This window comes from Diabrotica undecimpunctata, chromosome 1 (genome assembly GCF_040954645.1).
Source record: "Diabrotica undecimpunctata isolate CICGRU chromosome 1, icDiaUnde3, whole genome shotgun sequence".
NCBI lineage: Eukaryota > Metazoa > Arthropoda > Insecta > Coleoptera > Chrysomelidae > Diabrotica > Diabrotica undecimpunctata.
Window position 1 is genome coordinate 122,931,133 of NC_092803.1, and position 26,172 is coordinate 122,957,304.

The 26,172-nt window shown below is 31.7% G+C and overlaps 1 protein-coding gene across 2 annotated transcripts in view; it reads right to left on the reverse strand.

The window, feature by feature from the left end:
* Positions 1-26,172, reverse strand: part of LOC140431504 (uncharacterized) — a 103,490-nt gene that overhangs the window by 36,880 nt on the left and 40,438 nt on the right. The window contains exons 11-13 of one of the 2 annotated variants that reach the window (XM_072519421.1): positions 24,724-24,840; positions 18,578-18,793; positions 9,831-12,935 (exon numbers count right to left, since the gene is read on the reverse strand). In XM_072519421.1, the coding sequence (XP_072375522.1) occupies positions 12,924-12,935; positions 18,578-18,793; positions 24,724-24,840 (345 nt within the window). In that variant the 3' untranslated portion in view covers positions 9,831-12,923. Of the gene's footprint in view, positions 1-9,830; positions 12,936-18,577; positions 18,794-24,723; positions 24,841-26,172 lie in introns of those variants that run through there. The other variant, XM_072519419.1, reaches the window with a different exon arrangement.

Here is a 26,172-nt window from a genome sequence, read left to right on the forward strand (position 1 = left end):
GAGCCTTGAAATGAAACTTCGCCTGATGAGATGTTACGTACTTTCTGTGCTGTTCTACGGAATGGAGTCATGGACATTGAAAAAGATTGATACCAAAAAATTAGAGGCATTTGAACTGTGGATGTATCGCAGAATCCTGAGAATATCATGGACCGAGAGAGTCACAAATGTCGAGGTCTTGAGAAGAATGAATAAAGAAAAGGAAGTCATATTTACGATCAAAAAACGAAAACTGCAATACTTGGGACACATTACAAGAGGCGAAAGATATGAACTGCTTCGAATAATTATGCAAGGAAAAATAGCAGGAAAAAGGTCCATAGGAAGAAGACGAAACTCCTGGCTAAAGAATCTACGGGAATGGTATAGCTGTAGCAGCAACGAATTGTTTCGGTCAGCAGTTTCGAAAATACGTATAGCCCTGATGATCGCCAACCTTCGGAACGAAGATGGCACTTGAAGAAGAAGAAGAAGTTAGTGTTAAAACAAATTTCTCCATTAAAAAGAATCGATAAATATTTTGAGGCAAAACTTTTAGGACATACGTTAAAACTGAAAAATAGGTGAAACGTTCAATCACACTGTTTCCAAATCTCTCCCACAGAAACCTGTGATGTGTATGTGTGACACGTTTCCCCATCTTGTTGAACACACTGGCTAACGAAGGTTGAGTTTCTTGATCTGCAAAACCACCGAAGGTAATCACAAACGGTGTGAGACCTTGAGTCATAGAGCGTATTTGATTATCAGTTACTGGATGTCCGTTTTCTTCAGTGAGTCCAATAATTTCCAGAAACTGCACACCAGACGTTTACTTTTTTACTATGCAACTTTTCGTTGAAAACCCACAAATATATTGCTACCTCTACTTACATAACACAGAAAATCAAAATGATATTCATGACTCCGACAGAGGCCTAAGATTTTACAACCGTATTTAAGTCTTACCGAATAAACATATATTCTCAATTGTTGGGTCAGCATTAAACATTCTTTACTTTTGCTTAAACCCGGTACTAATATCTATGGATTTAGTGGGTGGAGTGCATGAGAAAAAAATAGGAAACAAGAAACGGTTTTGTTTTCTTTCCAATACTGGAATATTGTTGTAAATGTACAAATACTTCAGTAGTGTTACAAGAATAATGTAAAATTCTCGAAAAATCTAATTTTGGTAATATGTTAGCAAAACAATCAGCAGGTCAAATGAAGCAAAGAATGGGTAGATCAAATGTGCTGCGACTAACGTAAACCTTCATTTACATTAGTAAAATCTAAATTTCAAAGGTTGAAATAAACCTGGGGATATTAAAACACCTAAGTATTTAATAAGGTTTGAGAGATATTATGAAATAATATATAATTTCGAGGAATAACATAGGTTTTCTTATAATATGATCTTGTTACTTAAATAAGTACCTATATGAACTGAAGTAATTGGTCAAAACAGCTAGGGGGTGTCCACAGGGAGAGTGCTTTCTTCAAAGAACATTAAATAGCATTACTAAGTGGTGCGACAGGAAACAACTCTCTGTCAATCCTAGTAAAACAGTAGTAGTCAGTTTTACAAGGAGACGGAACCTAGATAGCATTTGTATGCCCGATCTGTATGGAGAAACTGTCAAAGAGGCGAATGAGGTCAAATATCCAGGAGTAATACTAGATAAGCGGCTTACATGGAACGCCTATTTGGTAAGCAAAACTTTCCTTTTGAACATGACGAAGGATAAGTGGGAAAACGTGGGGTATGAAACCCAAACAAATGTACTGGCTATATATGATTGTAGTCAGGCCTATGATTACGTATGGCGCACTACTATGGTGGTCTAAACGCCAAAAAAAGACCACCAAAGGGAAGCTGAATAAGCTTCAACGACAAGCATTCTTAATCATAACAGGAGCGAAGTCAGCTACTCCAACCGCCTCCATGGAGGTCATGTTTGACCTACCTACATTACATATATGGATAGAGAGAACAAAAAAGCAGACCTACTTGCTAGGAGAGGGACAAAAAACATTCATAGGTCCAGAAACTGCCGTTGGCATAACAAGAAGCACAGCCGAAAGAACAATGTCGGACTGGGTGCGACAGATAAAACATAACTACTGTTACTGATTATAATCATGTCAGGTTGATATATTTATGTCAGGTTGATGAAGAGACGGTGGAACACTTTCTGTACAACTGTATAGGGTTGGATAAGATAAGGCTCAATAGATTTAAGCATTATCAACTACATAAAGCCCTACGACTTCGTAGAAGTGTCACCTAAGGTCATAATAGACTTTGTTAAAAAGGCCGAGCTGAAGGGACAACTTTAACCAAGGGTAAGCCACAATAGGTCTAGTGGAAGGGTGCTTAAATGCCCACTCATATTGATCCTAACCTAACTGACTTCTGACTCCAATGAAAAATTAAGCTGCTAAAAAAAGTATCTTGGTTTTCTATAATTTATTTTTTATTGCAGTGACTCGACCGATGTTATTACACATGATAAGAGATCGTGAAAATGTATAGAATCTTGCGCGATTAGCTAAGAAGCTACATAAGAAGAAGTAGGTTAGCTTACGAACTGGGTCAAGTAAATGAAAATGACGTTCCATTGTGCGCAGTAGTAGCAGAAGGGACTTGGTCAAAAAGATCATACTCGACTAATTATGATGCTTCTTCAGGAGTTATGGATTATTTCTGTTGTGTCTCATCGATCTTCTGTATATTTACTCATTATTTTTTACTCTTTTATTATAGAAGAGAACACTAGACAAAATTTGTTTCAAGAAAAAGAGCACTTTTTTGGCGTCTTTTCCAGATAGTTAAGTTAGAAATGAAGGCATAAGAAGTGGAACAGCTTCATCTAAATTGCACCCAAACGATCTCACTGAAAGGAAGATTAGAAAATTTGCTAATTTTGATTAGAACAAAGGAATGCAGGATCAAAACGAACCATAATTACTACTACCAAATTTAAGTACCATTACATATTCTCAAGAGAAATGTCTGTTATTTCATTGTATGGAGTCCCATTAGAATGATTATATGACAGGCTGACAGCTATTCTGGCAAAATCCATATCCAAGAAATATGGAGATACGAAATCTTGCCAGACCGTTTTAACACAGAAAATATTTTATACAGGAACTTAGTTTCCTTGTGGATTCGAAAATATTTATGTAACATATGTAACATTTTTAAGCAATTCAAGGGTTATTGGACTACATACATGTACTATTCGTCGTCTTCGTTCTTTAAATGAAGCAGGAATGGTATTATAAATCGATTTTTAAATAACCCCATGGGAAGAAGTGAAGGGAGTTAAATGGGGGATCTTGTTGGCTATTCAATAAAACCTCTTCGTCCAATCCATTGCCTAGGAAACTATTCATTAATGTATAGTTTATGTTATAATCCGGAGTTACGCCATCTTGTTGAAAAAAGAAATCATCTTCTGAGTATATTATGTTATCATTTTCGATTATATCTGTCAAAATGGGATCAACTGTGGCCTCTAATAATTCTACATATGCTTCTTCGTTCAACTTTTGTTGCAAAAAGAATGGCTCAACAATACGAACCCCTTAAATTCTTTCCCTGACGTTTAATTTCAATGGCTGTTGGGTATATATTTCATGGAAAAGTCTAGGATGTTCATCAACGCAATAAAGTGTAATAAATAATCATGGCAATTGTGTCGATATAAAGTACCATTTAGAAAAAAAAACATTCAAGTTTGGATTACTATTTATTTTCTAAGCCATAATCTCACCAAACTATAGTCGCCTGTCGGGAACATCTTCATTTATTTTCTTTACCAAGGGTATTTTGTATATATTTAATAGATCAGTCCAAATTCTAGCATATGCTGATGACCGAGCATCCTAACCGAGCTAGTAACAGCAGCAGAATGAATAGGATTACATATAAATCAAAATAAAACGAAATTCATGTCGACTAACACAAACGAGAGCTATAAATGTTGACGCAGATCTAATTATCAATGACAAAAACTTCGAAGCGGTCAAAGAATTCATATACCTAGGGACATCGGTTAACCCCAATAATAACACATCAGGGAAATAAAAAAAAGAAGACTGTATAGACGCTGCTAGTCCCTGTTCTCACATATGGATCAGAGACGTCTAATGTCCTTATCACATTCATCATTTCCTTTAAGTCATCTTATGTTTAGTGATTTATTTCTTTCTGATATTAGGAATATCATTTTTTTGTTTTTGGTAGGATATACTCGTAATTGGCTTCATGTATTTAGTGATTAATTAGGTAGCTGCTACATATCTTGACAATTCTCTAGATGGTAAAGAGGAATAAGAGTTCACAATCGGTCAAGAGTCATCATCATCCAGCCTCAAGAGTCCACTGCTGAACATAGGCCTCTTCCTCATGTTTCCAACCCCGTCTATCTTGCGCCGCTCTCATCCAGTTTTTATTGAGTCTTCTTAAATCGTCAGTCCATCTTGTAGGTGGTCGACCGACGCTTCTCTTGTCTTCCCTTGGCCTTCATTCCAATAACCTATTTGTCTATCGCTCATCTGTCATTCTGGCTATGTGTCCTGCCCATCTCCATTTTAGTCTGGCTATCTTCTCGATGATGTCAGTCACTCCGGTTCTTCTCCTGATGTCTTCGTTGGTTATTCTGTCTCGCAGAGTTATTCCTAACATAGACCGCTCCATTCTTCTCTGCTTGACTCTCAGTTTGGTAGCTGCTGCTTTTGTTAAGGTAAGTGTTTCTGCTCCGTACGTCAAGACTGGGAGGACGCACTGATCAAATACCTTTCTCTTTATGCATGTGGGCAGCTCACTTTTAAAAGTTTCTGTCAGTTTTCCAAATGCTGCCCACCCAAGGCCGATTCTTCTCTTCAGTTCATGAGTCTGGTTATCCCAGCCAATAATAATTTCATGTCCCAGGTATTTATATCTATCTACGAGTTCTATTTCTTTCCCACCAATACTGATGTTCTGGTTGGGTACCAAATTGGTCATGATTTTTGTTTTCGAGATATTTATATTTAAACCTACACTTTCTGTAGCCACAACGAGTTCCTGTACCATCTCTCTTGCCATACCTAGATCTTCAGCTATTATAAGTATATCATCGGCGAAACGTAAGTTGTTTAGATATTCTCCATCTATTTTTATTCCCTTTGTCATCCAATTCAAATTCTTAAAAGCATGTTCTAGCACCGTATTAAAAAGTTTAGGTGACATTGGGTCTCCTTGTCTAACCCCCCGTTCTATTTTTATGCGATTACTGTTAGTATGTAATCTGACAGTGGTTGTTGCCTGCAGGTATATTTTGTATAATAATTTAGTATATCTATAATCTAGCCTGCATTCTTTAAGCGTCTGTAATATTTTGCTTAGCTCAACTGTGTCAAAGGCTTTGTGAAAATCGATAAATATTAGAACTAGAGGTTTATTGTATTCCACTGCTTTCTCTATTAGGGTTTTTATACTTTGTAGATGGTCATTTGTTCCGTAACTTTTTCGGAATCCTGCCTGTTCCCTTGGTTGATAAGTCTCTAATTTTCTTTCCATTCTCTTAACTAGTATTCGCGTAAACAACTTATTTGCTTTGTCTCCTAGTCAAGAGTACTTTTAAAATATACACATATACGGTTAAGGGAATTTTGAAGCAATTGGCAACATTGTAGAAATTTAAAGATATATTTTAAATATCTTCATATGTAAAAAATTGACACTTTCAACAAACAGTTCAAGAGTAGTTAACGTCAGTTAAAGTATTTATGCTTTATAATCAAATTACAGTTCATTAGCTATCAGGTGAAGTGAGTTAGAGGATTATTTGTACATGGTTCTGAAATTCAGTGGCAATTCTTTAAAATAGGTGAGAGAAAGAGTACTCTGCGTACTCTTTCCTTACTGCATGCTTTCAGTTTTACCGAAATTACTTATCCTTTTTTTGTTATTTAAATGTCGAACTGTATTGATTTTTTAACAATAATAGTATATTTAGGTATTATTCGATTTAAAAAGTTTTAAACGTTTAATTGGTTCGTTAATAGTTTGTTTTATATTGGCGAATAATATAGGAGGCTGTGAAATGATCGGTGTATGTGTAACTTTTATTTATCTTTAAAAAACTGATAGACAGAGTGTGACTGCAGAACAGATGGAAGAGGCTAAAAGAAAATTATAAGATAGGAAGAGTGATAAAGAAATTTCAAGGAGCCTTGCAATTTCTTTCAATTTCTTTGCAAAATTACCGGCATTATCACTTGGACACTTCAAAACAGTTTTGGTAGATGGCATGAGCCACTAGCTCAGAACCGCAAAAACTTGGACTTGAGATTTTACAGATTCATAAGAAAACAATTGTTGAAAATTGCGTTTGAATATGCGGAGTTAAATAATGTAGCGAGTACATTCAACAAAAAAAAAGGCTGCTGGAAAAGACTGGCTAAAAGGCTTTTACCAAAGTGATCATTTATCCGTTAGGACCCAGTTTAGAGAGCTATGGATTTTAACAAGATTCAGGTCATAAGATTCAGGTCACAAGATTTTATAAAAATTGAAAGGTCTTTTGCAGGACACTAATTTTACAGCCCACAGAAAATTTATTATGATACCACATAAAACGCCAAAGATATTGACTCCAAAATGGTAAAAAAACTGGCCGCAATAATTCTAGTGCAGAATGAAGCAAACCGTAACTATTGTTTGTTGCATGAGTGATACTCAAATTTATGTTCCACCGGTTTAATTTTTCCATAAAAAAGGATAAATCATAACTTCAAATATGTCCCTCCAGGAAATTTTAATTTAGTTTCCACCGCTTTAGTTTTTCCACGAAAAAGAATAAATCATCTTCTCTTCAAAGATGTTCCTACAGGAAATTTTATAATAGTAACAGAAACAGGTTATCAATACGGACGTATTTCTTGAATGGTTGAAACATTTTGTGCATGGCATTAAACCATCAAACGATGATTATGTCTTGTTAACTATGCAGATAACCATGAACAGCACTATTTTCTTCCTGCAGTTATAGTCTTGTTACATTCGATCTCATTCAGCCCTTGGACAAAGGGTTTTTGGTTCCCTCAATTTGCGTATACGATTGAAGTCGAGAAATTACTTGTTCAAAATTCAGGAGAGGTAATTAAACTCACAGATTTAGTAGCAATATTTAGATAAAATTATTCGGCCACAGCAAAAATTAAGCTAGCAGAAAATGCATTAAAGTCACTGAAAATCTTTTGATCCAAATATAATACTGGAAGAACTTTATGCATCTTCGTTAGTTACAGATAGATTACCCATCAAAACTCCAATTTCACCTTTTGACCAACAAAATAATGCGCCAGCTATGCCTGAGAAACATACTGAAATGTTTCATCAAACTCAGGAAATTTCTTCGGAACCCTTAGATGAAATTAACAAGATCAAAGGAATCCTTGGTTGAAAATTAATAAATTGTTCAAATCATGAATGTTGGTACCTAATAAATTGTTGGTACCAATTTTACTTTACCACTTCCAAAAGCTTGGATGAGAGTATATCAAAAGGCAAAAAGGTATCCACCGAACTGCGCGTCATTAAAAAGAGGCCACCTAGAATTTATAAGAATTTTTCAATAATTTTAAGTTTATGCAATTTATTCTATTGTAAATAAACTCCCACGATGCATAAATACTTTTAAACAGCGCCCACTGGGTGCCAACAGGTCAATTAAGGGTAATAAGTTCGCAAAATTGATATCAGTGAATTGATATCGGAGAATGCAAGTGTTGTTTGTACGTTGTTTTTCTTGGAATATGGCTGTTCTATTTTTCAAAAATATTTCATTAGTGTAGAGTTGTTCAAAGAGTGAACTTGTGCAATTTTTAAATTTAAAACTATGACAGAGATTTACTAGATCTGTTCAAATTGTTACTTTGATTGATAATTGAATGAGTCAAAGAGAAGTGGCCAGACAGCTTGGAGTCAAGCTGTCTGGTCTAAGGCCTTACTGATCTCGTGTTTATTAATAGAGAAGAGGTGAACGCTCACCGATTCTTCTTCTTCTTGCAGTGCCTATCCGTTTCGGATGTTGGCGACCATAATGACAATCTGTATCTTGCAAACTGCTGCTTTGAAAAGATTTGTGGTTGTTGTGTTGAACCATGTACGTAGATTTTTTAGCCTGGAAATAGCCTTCGCTTTCCTGGTCCTCATTTTTCTTCTACTTTTCCTTGTAGAATTAATTACAGCAACCCATATCTTTTACTGTTCCTCATGATGTGACCGAGGTATTCGATTTTGGCTGTTTTTATTGTGGTTAAAAACTCTTTTTCCTTTTGCATTCTTGGTCACCGATACATTACCGAAATTCTAGACGAGCATGCAATTCCTTTTGTGGGCGAAAACTTTATTTTCATGCCAGACAACGCGCTGCCACACGTATCCAGGATGGTAACGCAATTCCTGGAAACCGTCGGTGAACCAAAAATGAATTGGCCGCTCAAAGACCAGATTTGAACACGAATGAGCATGTTTAGGACCAACTCAAACAAAGACTAAAAAACAGAATACCTGCTCCAATAAATCGTGAGCAACTTCGATTGGCGCTCATGGAAGAATGGGTAGCTTTTCCTCAAGACAACATCCAGAATTTGATCAATTCAATACTAAGTCGAATGGAGAGTGTAATTCAAAATGGAGGTGGTAATACAGAATATTAAAAATCACGACTTTATTGTAATTTTTACAAAGAAAACAGAAAACATTTTCAATGCTAATTTTTACAATAGTCCATTAAAATCATCATTTTGGAAGAAGTTTTTTTTTACATTGGATATTTAAGAAATGGTTGCATACTGCTTTAGAATATGTTCTTAAACAATACACAAATTGTAGGGTTCTTAAAAATTAAAAAATGACAAAAACTTTAGGTGGCTTCTTTTTAATGACGCGCAGTGTAGTTAACATATCCGCCAATTAAATAAATGTTGTAAGAAAAGGAAAGAAAATACACGAAAAAGAGATAGAGACTAAGAATAACAGAAAGAGGTCAAAAGATCAGTTTAAAAGAAAATGTGAATGAAAAAATTGCAAAAAAAGAATAGTCGAAACAGAACTAACATTGGACATTGACAAAGTTAAATCCAATATGGGCTTTATAAAGAATGGCGACATAAGGGTTTTTCAACATACAAGGGCTTTCTTTGTGGTCATGTTCACACTCTTTCTGGCGCGTATTCTTAATCTACTGCATGCATACTCTTAATCATCATGGAATTCAAGTGCAGACTAATGATATTTTTTTCTAATTTTAATAAACTTTTGTCATATCTCAGATGACTGTTAGTGAGAAGATTTTAATTTCTATATTATTTCAACTTGTGATACAACCCTTCACTTAAGCGCATACTCCTACAACACCGCTTCCTCTACATTTGCTTAGCTTTGCTTCCAAAAGAATATTTCAGTATCCTCGTAGCATTTGAATATTTTTTTTTATATTTCTCAACAACTTGTGCATTTCTAGCTTGCGGTTTATTTTTATCTTAGTTTGAATAAGCTGGTGGTCGCTCGTTTCCACTTGAATGATTACAGTGGGTCTCGTACAATATTCTGTTTGTTGGTGGTGAAAAAATCGATTTCAATCATGTCTATGGCGGTTCTCAAGTCCGCTTTCAGTTTTGTTTTTTAATCATCGCTTTTAATTCGTGTTTCTTAATAAAGTGTAAATGTTCCCTCAAGAAATTATATTTCATAGTTTTTAAACTCCTCGTTAAATAAAATATACTTGATTTGTTACACCCTCCCCTCATTTTTAATAATTGAAAATTGAAACAAATTTAAGTTACATCGAAAACATATATTAATTCTTTCATAGTCGATATTTTTAATGTATAAAAATAGGGAATTTTGATTTATAACATATAAATAAAATACATAATCTATTACAATTTATAAAATTGTTAAAAGTACACAACATGAACTAAATAGTACAGTAATACGACTAAATGCACAATCTGTTTTACAGATTTTTGACATACCTAATGTCTACTAGTGTCTTTTTGAATTCAACTTTCAAACGGTAACAATTTTCAAAATAAAATAAATAAAAAATTGAGTAAAATAAAAGTTTCTTTTCTACAAATATTTTGTTCTAATTTTATCTTTTTTTACCTTTATATAATTTTTGTTTATATTCAATATCTTACTCTTCCTTCTGTCGAACCTTTTAAACATATTTTTAATGTGTAAAACATTTTAGACTACATAATAATAAATATATCAGAAATTAAATTTTTAGTTGAGCTCGACTTTTAAATAAAAATCTTTTATTCATTTAATTTATCTAATCTGCAACGTTATTCAATTAAACTTGTTAAGACTTCTTCAAAACTCACAACTTAGCAACAAATTACATAAAAAAAATGCTAAATATCCAACAAGCAGACCGGAAAAGAAATAGATGGATTTGTCATCAAACGTTAAAGTAAAAGTAAGAAAAATCAAGGATATTATATATATATATATATATATATATATATATATATATATATATATATATAAACAGTATAATTTAATAAATTTTATCAGAGCTTTATCTAGGACAAAATAGTGACCAAAGAAATCAGAGAAAGACCAAGTTTTATTATAAAATGACTTCAATGCCGGCAATGAAACTGATAATAAAATTATGGAATAAGAATAGATAAGATAGAAAACCCTAAAATAAGAAACTAGTATTTAAAAGAAACATAACTTCGATGATTAGATTAGACCATCGGTCCATGACCACCGGTGATTAGACCATATTACGGATAAATGCAATTTAAACAAGCGTATTTAAGCAGAATCTTCCAAGTTCGAATAAAATATCAAAAAATAAATGAGACCAGGGGTTGGTCTATGAAAAAGAGCTTCGGGAAAATGAAGCTGTAGTACTTAGGTGTTGAAGTTTCTAAAAGACTTGTAATAGAACTTGAATTCGACCAATAATAACTTTAGCCAGAACGAAATATTTAAAAACAACAGGAATTATAATCCTATGCAGAATTATTGAAAAAAAATCTATTGAACTGGGGAAAATACCAAAAACAGGAATATCTGAGGTCTAAAGCTTGAACATCTTCATCTGGAGCAGAAAAAAAAATAAAAGAGAAAAATGAAAAACAGTATTTAACGTCTGTGAAAAAGACATCTAATAGAATATCTAATAATAATAGTTCAAAAAATTAAAAAAAAAACAGGCAATTTGGTTAATGTAAATTTGGAAGGGTAAGAACAAAAAAATATGTGGGTATAAGACCAAAATAGATGTTGGGAAAATGTTCTGAAGAGGGAAAATGTTCTGAAGAATGGAAATATAATTTAGCATGAAGCTTAAAAGCTAGTAGTTCATCAGATGCAGTTTTAAACATTCATATGTCTGAAGACCAAACCTGATATGTATAGAATATTTTTTTCAATTTTAAGTGATTTTTTAAAATTGCTCTGTAGTACCTTATTATAATATGAATTAGAACAAATTAGTTAAATATGACTACGTTGTTACCGTTTGAAAATTTCGATTGTGAATGTCATTTATCTAAAGCACTGTCCCGAAGAGAAATATATTTCTAATTAACAATCTATATTCCCATTATTTGCGACAAAATTTAGAAATATTGTTAAATTTTTACTTATTCCACAACTATTTATTATGCTTTTATTTTACTGAATGTACACAGATAAAAGTTAATCTAATTTTGTAAGAAAAAATACAATTGATACATGTCTTCAATTTATTAAAATTTATACACTGGAAAAGAAAACAAAAATGAATACAGAAAACAGTGCAAAAGCATGAAAGACAAAAAAATTAGATCGAATGTTGTGTCTTATAAGATCAACTTAAAAAATATAAAATAAAACGCTGTCCCAATTTATAAGTCTGTTACTGGGAGATAAAACCAAATTGTTGATTTATGAGGCGAATATATATATATATATATATATATATATATATATATATATATATATATATATATATATATATATATATATATATAGAAAAAATTAGTAACGGAGAGATTATTTGAGGATTACCCAAAATACAAAACATGAGGGAAAAGATGAAACAAAACAAAATAGATGAAGTATGAAAGGAATATTTCCCAGAATTTGAAGTTATGTTGAATATTCCGGCTTTCTAGAGCCCTTCCGGTAAGGATCAACACATGAACGTCACCAAAACACAGAACCGTCCATCATCTTTCTGTTTTAAATTTCGTTTGAGTCTCGCTCAAGTACTCACTAAAAGTGGAATAAGAAGAAATAATAGAAATAAATAATAATTATAAAAATGATAATGTATTTAAAAGGAATTGTATCCAAATAGAATCTTACCTACCAGCGAGACAAATGACTGAAACCTACTATTGAATGAAAAAAAGGGGACAAATAAGAAACAACAAAACATAATAGCACTTTGTAGATTTGAGCTTATTAATAAGGGGGTTAGATAACGAAAGAGAGAGAGAGAGGGAGTAATAGTTTTACTATTGTTCTTCAACTAAATTTAGATGTGGAATTTGGTGAGTTTTTAGACATGATGTTGGAACTGTTTATGTATGACGTCATTGAATATATGAAGTACAACGTCAGTCATATTAGTGTTAAAATATTAATTAAAACGAAATACTTAATATATTTCATATTCTATAAAATATAAGGAAACCATGAGCAAGTTTGGCGTTTAATGCCCCTTTTTCTTCGGTTTGTGGAATGAATTATGGCAGTATGAAATTTTTATATTATATATTTCGAAATTTGTCACAAAAAAGGGAACCGTATAAAACCAAACAACACATGACTTTTCTTACTAATCAGACTTATGGGTAAAGCTTTGTTTTCTATGTACAAAAATGTACAAAGTACTGTTTTACTACTGTCGTCGATGAATTATTCATTATTCAGGTAACTAAAAATAAAAGAAAAAGCAACTTTCAGTTGCAGTCGGAAAAGAAAATTGTCAAAAGATTTTCAGTTATAAGTGAAGAATAATAAAAAAATCATAAAAATATAAACTTCGTCGAGTTTTTTATAGTCTGTTGCTGCATGAAAATCTTTGATGAAAATGTGTAAAATAATTTCTTAGTTATAAACAACGAAAGGAAACATTGGTTAAAATCTCAAATAAATCAATCTTATAACTCCCATATAAAAAAGACAATGGTCAAACATAAATCAGCAATTACATCTTGTTAAAGGACTTCTTTTTTCAGAGCATCTGAAAGTATGTAACAAACGGTATTGTAAAACAGAGAAGATAAGTAAAACACACAAAATATTTATAGGAAATGCTTGAAACAATAGATTTTAACTTGGTAAACTAGATTTTTTTTAAGAGAAAAATTTAAATTTTTTTCTACATCCGAGCCAATTACAAATTTGTGAATAAATCCATGTGAAAAAGAAAAATTTTAAGTTGTGTTACGACGTATCAAAACGCTTTTAAGTTCAAATATTGTTATTTGTATAATTTAGTGAGAAATTCGGTATATTAGATCATTTCTTTGCCGTCCATTCTCAGAATATTTTTTTATGCCGACTTTACAAATTTAAACACTAATAAAACGTTCCGTTAGCCCTAGAGAGTTCTTTTGAAATATTTTAAATATTCCATTTTAAGATAAGTTTATCGTCCGCAGAGGGTACCGCCATTAACGTACCGCTCCGACAATTCTTGTCGAAATTCAACCTTTGTGGAACGTAATCCCCAAAACCGTTAATTCAAATAAGGTATTTTTTTCGCTAATATAAATATGCATAATTTTTCCGTCTGCCGCTAAAGATGTAACGTTTGGTGTCAACACCTCTGTTTATCGAATGACATCCTTTGTATTTCTCGATACTTCGCCTACTAGGTATCTTATTGTTCCCACTTGCAGGGTCTTAGTTACGATTGGTATTTTGCAACCTTCATCGCCCACAATATTTTTCATTTCGACCGCAATCGCTATTAAAATTCTACTAAGTGTCGGAGTACTTATCAGTGGAGTAGTCAACCATAACCCAAACAATGATAAACCAATTGAACTTGTTCAAATTTGAAACTAAGCAATATTTATGCTGTAAACAGGTACTTTCCATCTTTTTAATTTCTCTCTCTTCACTCCTGACCCTCCGGAGGGAGTGTAGTGGTCATCGTTATGTCGTGTATTGCCCGTCTCCAAAGATCTCTGTATCTGGTCATTTCATTTAACTCAATTCTTTTGTATATCACTGTAATTTGGTCGATCCATCTTGTTGGGATCTTCCTCGTGATCTTCAGCCTTCCACCTTCACTCGGATAATTCTTTCCATATTTTCTGTTTCTGCTCTTATAACATGTCCAAATTATTTTAATTCTTGGGGATGGACTTTGCTGAAGAGCCGTTTGTTGACCTGTACCTCGTTTAAAATTGAATTATTTGTTCTGTGGTTGGTCCACGGAATTCGTAATATTCTTCTATAGTCAGACAATTTTCAATTAAAGGTGACTATTCTACAAATTGAACTAAACGGTAGCGGCAACCATGTAAAATGTCAGCAGTAAATTCTTAACGGGGTCATTTTTATTGTGTATGCTTCGCCCATGTAAATAAGTGAAAAAGTAAGATAATTCCCATAAAATTTGCCCCCGTAACAATATAAATTGGTGCGATTCACTAGTGTATAAGGAGACTAGTTCAATGAATAGTTTGAAAGATCGGTAAACTTATCAATATTTTGCTGGTCTATATATATATATATATATATATATATATATATATATATATATATATATATATATATATATATATATATATATTTACGTTCTTAGAAAGAATGGGATGAGAGAAATATGATATTTTAGTTTATTCGTTCCAAATTTTATATGTGCATAGACGTAGTGTGTTCTATTTCTTGGAAATATATTTATTAAATAGACTTTATTATTAACTTTAAAATAGTTTTGAGGTAAGTAAAGTAAATTTGAGGCAAGTTTATTCTTTATATAGTATTAACCCATTAACGGCCGCTCAATATACAAAGAGAAATTTGACAATTAATTTATTAGATTGGATTAAAAACACATAAATTAAGACTAATTTACAACCAAAAAGATTTTTTTTTCTCATTTTCAAGGAAAACAGTACAATTTTTAATAAAGGAACATATTGTATCTTAAATGTAAATTAAATTTTAAGGTGAAAATTTTCGAAACATATAGTACTACTTTTACACAACCTAAATTCTTGCACTATCGTCTCTTTTTGTAATGTGGCCAGAATTGTCGAATCTGGTTTCATCTGCTAAAGCAAATTTAGATTGACGTCCATGTACTAAGTTTGACACTGATGTAGCGGTTTATTCACTATTATAAATTATAAATACAAATCTATGTCGGCTCATGCTTTCTCTTATAATGTGCACTTCTTTATCCTCATCCTTTGACCAATGCATATCAACTTGAAGCAGAGTGTGAACCAAATAATATACATATGCTAATAATTTTTTTTTATTCTATGTTATTAATTTCAAAATCGTGACGGTTATTCTGCGATGCATAAATATTTGTAAAATATAGAATGCTCTCAATTACTTTTTTATCAAAAAACGGTGAAAAAATTTCAATATATGACTTGCTTCCATGGTTGGCTTTTATATAGTCTAAATATCAATCAGACTGATGTTGAATTACTACTGAGCACGAAGGAGTATCTGTTGTTACAACAAGACACATTTGGATTTACTATTTTTGCCTGGTTTTTTCTTTGGACGTTTTATCTGTGGTTCAACGGAATATCATAATCAGAATCGTCACAATTCCCAACCACTTGTATTTCATATGTACCTGCAATATCCGATTTTATTGATTCTTCACAAATAATATCATCATCAATGTCTTCTACATTAGAAACTTTCTAATCTAATCTCGGCGGCAAATAAACCACATTAAGTGAGTCAGCATTTTCACAATCTGAGTCTTCTTCTAACAAAACTATTAACTCTTTAGTAGTTAGTGCCATCATCATTTCATATTTCGAGAATTTACTGAAATAAACAAATGCACTACTATATACACGCATTCACATGATAATAGTTTAGCTTACTTCATTTTAATTTATATGAACTTCATAATATATTTTTATATTTATATAAACAAATAAACACAAGAAAACTTTCAAATTAAGTTAAAAAAAAACAAATATAACGTTTACAGCACACAGCAATTCTATAAATAGAGAATGATGTGTAATGACGAGATCGTATGTTAAAATTTCAGATTGTTTAGCCAAATGAAAAAATAAGTATTTTCCAAAGTTTTCTGTTTTTTGAAGTTCTGTATTAGGTACTCTTTAATAAGAATAAAATTTTACTTTAATTTGTCAGACAACTATAAGATACCTGTCAAAAGACACATGATAATTTAATAATTATATCCGTCTTAGATTTAATTTTTACGTAATTACTTATGTGTTTAAATAAATAATTAAAATTTTTTTTGGAACGCCTCTGCAAAATTGATAAGTGGAATATGATTTCGTTGAAAAGTTATCGTTAATAACTTCGTTAAGTGCGATGTTGCCACGTAATCACCTTCTATTAAAAATTGTTTTAGTATCTAATAAAACATTTCAGTGGCGTTTATCTTTTTTTTTTGGCTTGTCGTAGGGTCCAATATTCACATCCGTATGTTAGTCTTAGAATATTAAGCACTTGATCAACCTCATCTTAAGAGTTCGTGAAATTTGAGTGTCCTTCCATATTTTGGTAATCTTTCGTACAGTGACTTTTGTTAGATCACATCTACGTTTTGTTTCTTTCTGTATTGTCCCTGTGTTTGTGATCAATGATCCCAGATATAAGTATGAGCTCACAACCTCAAACCCGTCAATCGAGGTTATGTATGGAAGATTGTTAAGTAGTGTATCCACTATCATAATTGCATTCTTTGATATTTTTAACTGCAGACCAAATATTTGATTTTCGTTTTGAACCAGTCCACTTTTTTTTTATTTAACTTAAAAGAAAATCAAAATGCCGACTAAGAGACTGGATTCAATTACTTATATAATATTTAATAGATTAACGTGACATTTAATTTAGACGGTACATATTATTTGATAGTATTTTCTTTATAAAATCTCCAAGTTTAATCATAATGAAAGGTGAATAGGATTAACTAAAAAATTTCACATTCTTTATATACATAACTTAATAATTTTTTTGCAAGCTTATTTATTTGAAATACAGTTAATCGGTTCCAAAGGGGACTTAGACTAAGTTCAGATTTAATTTATTCTTGAGCATATAGGTACATGTCATTTTATATAGAGTATTTAACTATATTAAATATACATTTGTTTATAAATAGTGAGTTACATATTTTTTTTATTTTATTATTTATGCTCTTTTTAATATCTGTTACAGGTTTATGTAAATCTGTCTATACCTTGTATATATTTTCATTCCTTTTTACATTTTTATAGGTCTTCCTGTTTAGTGTTTCTTTTTGTATTATGATCATACCATTTGTTTTTGTTTACTCAAATATCTAAAAACAGTGCCTGATTTTTGGCAACGGTTCCTTCGAAACACAAAATGGATCAGTGTCTTAAGCCTATTTCCTAGTAGCATGGTTAATTGAGTTTTACAGTGTGAGACAGTTTTCGTATATTTCCGGGAGTTCATCCGTTCAAAATTTGTTTTCATTATTAGAAGAAAAAATTAGCATACGGTTAGACGAAATATCATTCGTATCTCTGAAGGATCTTGAGTTAAGGCCATTGAGTTGTATATAGGTTTTCTGGGTATAATTTTTTTTTGTATATTTCGATGTTAAGTTTATTTAACTAGCTATTTCCATGTTGCGAATTTTCTTTTATGTGTTTATGTGTAACTAACGCTGATGAAAGTTGCTTATTCCAAAGACTCTTGAGTATGTCTAATTTGACGGAGATTCCTGGATTAGTTTGTCTTATATTTTTTGTTTTGTTTTTGGGAGCATGTGTACATAAACTAACGTAAAAAAGCAGTTACCAATTAGCTACAAGGGTAATAAAAGAAAGTAGAATGGTAGAAACTTTACACAAATTCCTTAAATAAAAAATCTACTGTTTCATTACCTTAAAATATTTAGTTTTCAGGTTTTCACTTATTTTTTTATTATTTTTCAGACATTTTGCGTGCTTACTTTCAGTTGTCTATGTCACATGATATATTTATGTTTCACTAATGCCCTTTTTATATAGAATTTATACATAAAAACGCGTGAAGATGGTTGCATAGTGACCAATGTATAATTATTGTTATAACATAAAATCAAAAAGTATTAAAATGTAATAGTTGTTACGAATTACTATCTTAGGTTTGACTCAAAGCTGTAAAATTCTACCAATTACGTATGTTTAATCTTCCACTAAGCTAATGTACAAGTATGTACAAAAATGTAGATTATTTAATCAATTCTTTAATATTTGCTAGAGGTAGAGGTACAAATTACTAAAGTAACAATTTACTAAAAAATATACAATTTCAAAAAAATCTTCACCAAAGATTTCGTAACTGCACAAAAATTAAATATCAAAAACTCACCCTTTCTGCTAATGATCTGTTTCCCACGCCCCTCATACTGCCTCTTCCTCTACCAGAACCGCGCGACTTCCTTGGTTTAATACCAAGTGTATCACATATAGACTGACCTCCTCTGCAACTTCTTTTCGGTCTTCCGGACTCTATAGGCTTCTCGGCCTCCTTGAGTTTTGGCGAATCTTCTGGATTTTTAAAATCTTCTCGAGGTTCCAAAGGTACCTGCAATAAAATATGTGTTAAATGGAGTTTTACAATGAAACGCTTTCAATTTGTTTTTATGATGACTATAATTTGAGATACACATCTATTATTCTGTCTTTATATTAAATTATATTTTTTTCGTCTATATATATATATATATATATATATATATATATATATATATATATCTTCTTCTTCTAGTTCCATGACCGTTATCGATCGTTGGATATCATGTTGGCTATCATATTCGCTATCGTGACTTTATTGACAGCAGCTCTAAATAACGATGTAGTTGATTTTCGCCTTTGATTTTTCAGCCATGATGTTCTTCTTCTACCAGGACCACGATTACCTCGGATCTTTCCCTGAATGATCAGATGTAAAAGATCATATTTTTCAGGGTGTCTCATAATGTGACCGAAGTATTCCAGCTTGCGTTTGTTATTATATTGACCAGTTGTGTTGTTTGGTTCAGCCGTCTAAGGATATATATATATATATATATATATATATATATATATATATATACAGGGTGGTCCTTAAGTAATTGTACAAAAAGAAACAGTAGATTCTACACTTTAAAATATTACGATTTAAGCCAAACTGCTTTAATAAAATGTTGATATTAAGAAAGATACAGGGTGTTAAAGTGCAAATTTTAAATTTTATTTTTCGCTATAACTTTCATGTTTGTGAACATTTATGCTTAAAAATTTACAACTGGGTATTTTTAAATGTAAGAAATTTTAATTTAATGCACACTTTGATGTAGCTGATAGAGGGCGCCACATATGCCACATATGTGGCATAAATTTGCACTTAACTTTTTTGCTCTTTGAGTTACCTGTATTTATGATACAAAATATTAAAGATACATTATTTTAACAAAAAAAAGGTATACCTGTTAATAACTTCAAAACTCAACAGTTGTCGAGATAATCGCATTTTACAAATCAGCTGCATAATTCTGATTTAAGGCAATTACTCCAGAAACGAAGGAAAAATAGACAAAAACATTAATAAATCTAAATTTTGGTATAAAACACCTTTAACTAAAGTTAATAGTTAAAGAAATATTAAATAAAATATTTATATCAGCAGGATAATTAATAATAGGATTTGACAAAAAATAGAATAATCGGATATTACATAAAACATTTTACGTTTTATGTTAAATTAAAGTCATAATCAAAATATTTTGTTTACAAACCAAATTAAGAAATAACATAACTTTTTGTCAAAGTAATTGTTCGATATGTCCACCATTTTCTTTAATTCATTTGTCAATATATTCCATAAAAGATCGTCTCATATTAAATAGCATCATTGGTTTTAAAGAAACTGCTTCCCATAGTTGGTTGCGAATGTTTATGGGATTCTTATAGATACGTTGTTTTAATACGCCCCGTACACTAAAATCAAACCGATTAAATTCTGGGCTACGAGGTGGCTATAATGTATAATGGATGAATATACTATTTTGGATACATATCCAAATCTTATGGTATATTATGGAACTACATCTTATTTGTCACAGAAGTTAAGTAATGTATTAAACTGTGATGAATCTCATTCATTGGTTACTTATATACACACGGAATAACCTATCCATGACATTACTTATTTATATGATTACGTTACAGCTTACGAGTAACTATAATTACATCTCGAACAAATGAACTATTATGATTAACTAACGAATTAATATTATGCTTAACTAAATTGCCTCTGTGTTTATTATATTTATAATGATATCGGTTATTAGGCCAACGATGATGTTTTTGTAAAAATGCTGAGTCTTTAAGGTTAGATTTGTAGCAAAAGTATTATAAACAAGACACATATGTGTTATTCAATACCCGTGCTTTAGTTTCTAATTGTCCTAATAAAAATGGGTAAATAATTTACGTAATGAATAATAAGTATTCTTTTGGGATTTTTTATAAATTAAATAATTCTATTAATATCTCACCACATTGCCAAGGAATATGACCGCAACGACCAATCCAACGTTAAGAAAAGTTACATTTAAGTATGTTCTCACTGCCTTCTCCCTTGAATGTGGTGGTGTACCATCTTACATAAACCACATATTTTGGGTTTTCAGTATTTTACAATAGGGAAAAGTAATACAACGCCAGTAGGTATAGAAACCTAAGCAGCGGTAGAAAAGGGAAATTGTAAACATAATGACGGCCAACGTCTGAATACGGACACGTCACTTAAAGAAGAAGATGAAGAATATTTTCTCCAATAAGACATTTAGCAGCCATAACAAAAATTTTGTAATGTTACATTATCATCTTTAAGTTGTTTTAATAAGAATAAACTATGAATTATGCTTATTTACATGTATTCAGTGCTTTACCGCACAATTATCACAACTAAGAATTATTATGCAGCTGACTTTTAACATGCGATTATCTCGAAAACGGTTAAATTTTAAGGTTACTAACAAGTATACCTTTTCTGTGTAAAAATAATGTATCTTTAATATTTTTTAACACAAATAGAGCTAACTTAAAGAACAAAAAATTTAATCGCAAATATATGCCACGCATGTAGCATATGTGGCGCCCTCTATTAGTTACATTAAAGTATGTATAAAATTATAATATATCCTACACAATAGCATCCAATTTTAAATTTGTGTCCAAAAATATTAACAAACGTAAAAGTTACAGCGAAAAATAAAATTTTAAATTTCCACTTTAACACCCTGTATCTTTCTTAACCCATTAGTGCTCAGAACTAAAAAAGTTTGAAAGTTGTAAATTTTTTTATAGATTTTATTACAAATAGTGTTACATATTTACTAAAAAATACATAAAAAAATCAAGGTCTGCTAAAAGGTTGTCAAAATGAGTGGCAACTTTAGTTGCCACTGAGCGCTTACGGTTTGGTAATAACCAAAAATTTTCTATGAAATAGAAATGTATTAAAAACTAATCGTGATTTAACAAAACTAGAGATACATATTATGGAAATTATTTATGGAAAGTTTCAAAGCAAGTCACATGTAGGGGTACATTACATTTATTACACAAGTATGTTGTTCTTCTTTGACACATTTTACATCTGCGGTACTTTGAGTCTCCTTTCGCGATAATGTGATTTTTCTTGTCCGTTCTTAGATCTTCCAAAACAGCGGAAGTGGAAAACGATGTATGCGGCCCGGGTTTAGTTGGAGAACAACCATATTTTGTAAGAAGCTGTAATACTACTTGTCTTCTAAATTGCAAGTATGGTAATTCGTGACTTAGAAGCCTATATAGAAGCCAACCTTGAACACAACATTCATCCACAGACCAAGCATAGAGTGGCCACCACTATTTTTTATTGCGAATTTTGCATCTATATTGAGCAGTGAACTGATCATTAAGGTCAACACCTCCCATATTAGAATTATAGTGGGAAATGGCATCAGGCATTTTAATCATCATCTTCTTTTTTTCACGTTTACTAAACCGCTGAACATTTTTAAACGGCACTTCTGTGTGGCAGTTTGATAATACTGTTACAACAGCATTGTCATTCCATCTAATGGCTGTTAGCTTTCCATTAGATGTGGAATGTGTCGTCCCTCTATCACATTTCTTGAAAGATTCTTTCGGAGGTAAATTCATCCACTTTGCTATTCTATTTTCTCGCAATGTTCCAGTTCCCCCAAGTCTCGTTTAGACAGTTCTTCAAGTAAGGACACAGAAGTGAATAAATTGTCAAAATATAATTTAGTCCCGCTAGGAACGTTGGCATATTCAGCAAGTCCTAGTACTACATTTCCTCCTTGTCCGAGTCCCGTATCAGGAAGCTTTGTATGTGCACCGCAGTATGGTTCAGCATGAGACACAAATCCATTAGGGCTTGCAAAACCCACAATTTAAACCCAAAACGAATAGGTTTGCCCCGTACAAATTGTTTTGTAGGATGACGTCCATAATACGGAACTATGCTCTCATCTATAGCAACTGAATTTCCAACTGGTACTTACTTGAATGAATTATTTAGATAATCAAACAGAGGGCGAACCTTGTAAAACCTGTCAGTTTTTATCTGCGAGTTATCATTTAGATGGAGATACCGTAATATATCCTCAAATCGACGTCTTCGCATTGCTTCTGCAACTATAGCTACCTTGCAGTCAGGTTCATTTTGCCAATACATCCGCTTACTCGGCAGTTGGTGGTAACCAGATAATAAGATTATTCCCAAGAAGACAGAAATTTCATCATAACTTACATTTAAACTATGCACTCCCTTTTGTCCGGCATAAAAATTAGTTTGTGTAATGATATGTTCAATTAGAGTATCAGTAAAAAAGCATTTGAAAGCTTGAAGTGGAGAATTTACTGAGTTTTTCAAAAATTCCATAGTCGATGGTCCAGAGGGTATAGTAATGACAGGTAAATTCCAACTGTTTTCTTTATTTTGAGACCAAACACTGTTTGAAGATGCAATTACTTTTCGCTTTTTATTTCCAATAGGTTTTGAAGTACCTGGCTGTGACAAATCAATATTTTTCTCATCCAAACAGATATTTACTGTACTGTTTGAATGATTCTCAACAATTTCCTCATCCAACTCAACAATCGCTTCTGATCTGAGGATTCTACCTGGTAAATGATTTGGATTTCCTTCAGTTTCGTCATCTGATAAATCTGAATCTTCGTCTGTATCAGCTTCAGCAGATTCTATAGGAGGAACTATTCCTACAGACCTGATTCTTCTAAAAAAACTTGATCCGTAATTTTCTTCACAAGCTTTCATAATTTCATCTACGCTAAACGTATTATCTTCAGAAATACAAAGAAAAAAATAAATCATTCTAGTGCTCAGTGGCAACTAAAGTTGCCACGTACCATACAATTTAGGGTACCATAATTATGTTATAATTTAATGAACAGTTAATTTTCTTAGATCAGTATATATAATAAACCTTTGGTTTAAAATGAATTGAGTATGAACACAAAATATTATAAATTATCTAAAAAATACTTACATTTTTTAGGATCAAGTTTGGTTGCTGCAAAACTCTAATATTGAAATAAATACTAACGAGTACCTAACAAGTTTACAACCAAATTTGTAGGTTATAAATACATGTGGACACGCTAAAAATTATATACCACTTAAAAATAGGTCACACACAATACACAAGAGATTTTACGGGTGTTGAAAGTCACTGGCAACTAAAGTTGCCACTGAGCGCTAATGGGTTAATATCAACATTTTATAAAAGCAAGTTGGCTTAAATCGTAATATTTTAATGTGCAGAATCTACGGTTTCTGTTTGTACAATTACTTAAGGACCACCCTATATATATATATATATATATATATATATATATATATATATATATATATATATATATATATACAATTCAACGTATTTGTAATATATATATATATATATATATATATATATATATATATATATATATATATATACAATTCAACGTATTTGTAATATATATATATATATATATATATATATATATATATATATATACAATTCAACGTATTTGTAATATATATATATATATATATATATATATATATATACATATATATATATATATATATATATATATATATATATATATATATATATATATATATATATATATATTACAAATACGTTGAATTGTAGAGCTAATGTCCTCAGTATTAAAGTAGGTTAAAAACGATCTGTGAAAAAGCATAAAATATCTCTTTTTGTTGGAAAGAAAAAACACCAACACAGCACTGTATCCAGGAATACATGACTTGTAACAATCTTACGAAGTCTATCTCAAGGAACCAATTTCACAAATGCATATGATTACATTTTGTTTTCAGATGTTTAACTTTCACTTATCTTCAAAACTAATGAATATAAAAATGAAATGAAACTCTTTTTCATACATCTCAAAATGAGTATAATCGATATTTAAAAAACAATAACCTACCTTCCTTGGTCTTCCCATCTTTTTCTTAGGCACGGGCGAAGCAGTAGCTGAGTCTGCCTCGCTAGGAGTCTCAACAACAACGGGCTCAGGTTCTTTTTCTTTAGGAGGACTAAGCGTCTGTAAAAAGATAAAACAACAACGGTAAAACAAATAACAGGCGAAGATATTAGCGCGTCTAGTACTTAAGTACTTCATTATCGACAATAATTTTTACTCGGATGTCGAAAGCAGTAGGACTGATTTCTTAGTGTTAACAGGTATTTCTCTTGTATTTTTATAATAAAACTATTTGGCAGCTTCTAAATTTGTTTTGCACTCCTCATTCTTTGCCAAGTATTGTACCTATCCTTGGATACTGATAGTATGTACTCAGAAAGGTACTCAGGAAGTCTACTTTTATATAACATTTCTACTTCATCTCAAATCTCATACATATTTGCAATAACGTTGTATATATTGTGACACATCAAAACTGTACCTTTTTTCTGCTTGTGGACAAAAGTTTATTATTTTGCCAAGGTAAAGTTATTGATAGATTATGAAGGCTTTTGACAAAGTCAAACACGATCAGCTAATAGAATGCTTGCAAAAAAAGAACCTGGATCCAAACGACATTAATACAATACGTGAACTCTACTGGAACCAAAACGCCTCTGTCAGAACTGAAATGGGTGATACTGAAACCATAAACATCCAAAGAGGAGTTAGACAAGGTTGTATACTATCACCATTATTATTCAACTTGTACTCAGAGGACATCTTTGCACATGATCTAGATGAAGCACAAGAAGGAATAAAAGTCAATGGAAAAATCGTGAACAATATCAGGTATACCGATGATACAGTACTGATTGCTGGCACTGAAGAAGAACTACAAATTCTGTTAACCAAAATAGTGCAAGAAGGAGAACTATACGGCCTTAAGGTGAATGTAAAAAAAAACCAAAACAATGGTAGTTTCAAAAAAAAACAAACACCAGTTATAAACATACTAGTCAACAACAATCTAGTTGAACAAGTGAAAAAGTTTAAGTATCTAGGCTGTTGGATACATGAAACCTTAGACCAAGAACAAGAGGTTAAATGTAGAATAGAACAGGTAAGAAACACCTTCTTAAAGATGCGACAGTTACTCACTACCCGTAATCTTGATTTGTCCCTACGATACCGCATGATAAAGTGTTATGTATATAGTGTACTACTACACGTCGTGGAAGCTTGGGCGTTTTCAGTCAGCTCGTTACGACGTTTAGAGAGCTTTGAGATGTGGGTATTTCGTCGTATGCTGAAAATTCCATGGACCGACCGCGTTAGAAATGAAGAAGTTTTAAGGCGTATGAATAGAGAACGTGAACTTACAGAAATTGTCAAGAAGCGTAAAACGTCTTATCTTGGACACACATTTAGACACGACAGGTATAACTTCCTTCAGCTTATCATAGAAGGGAA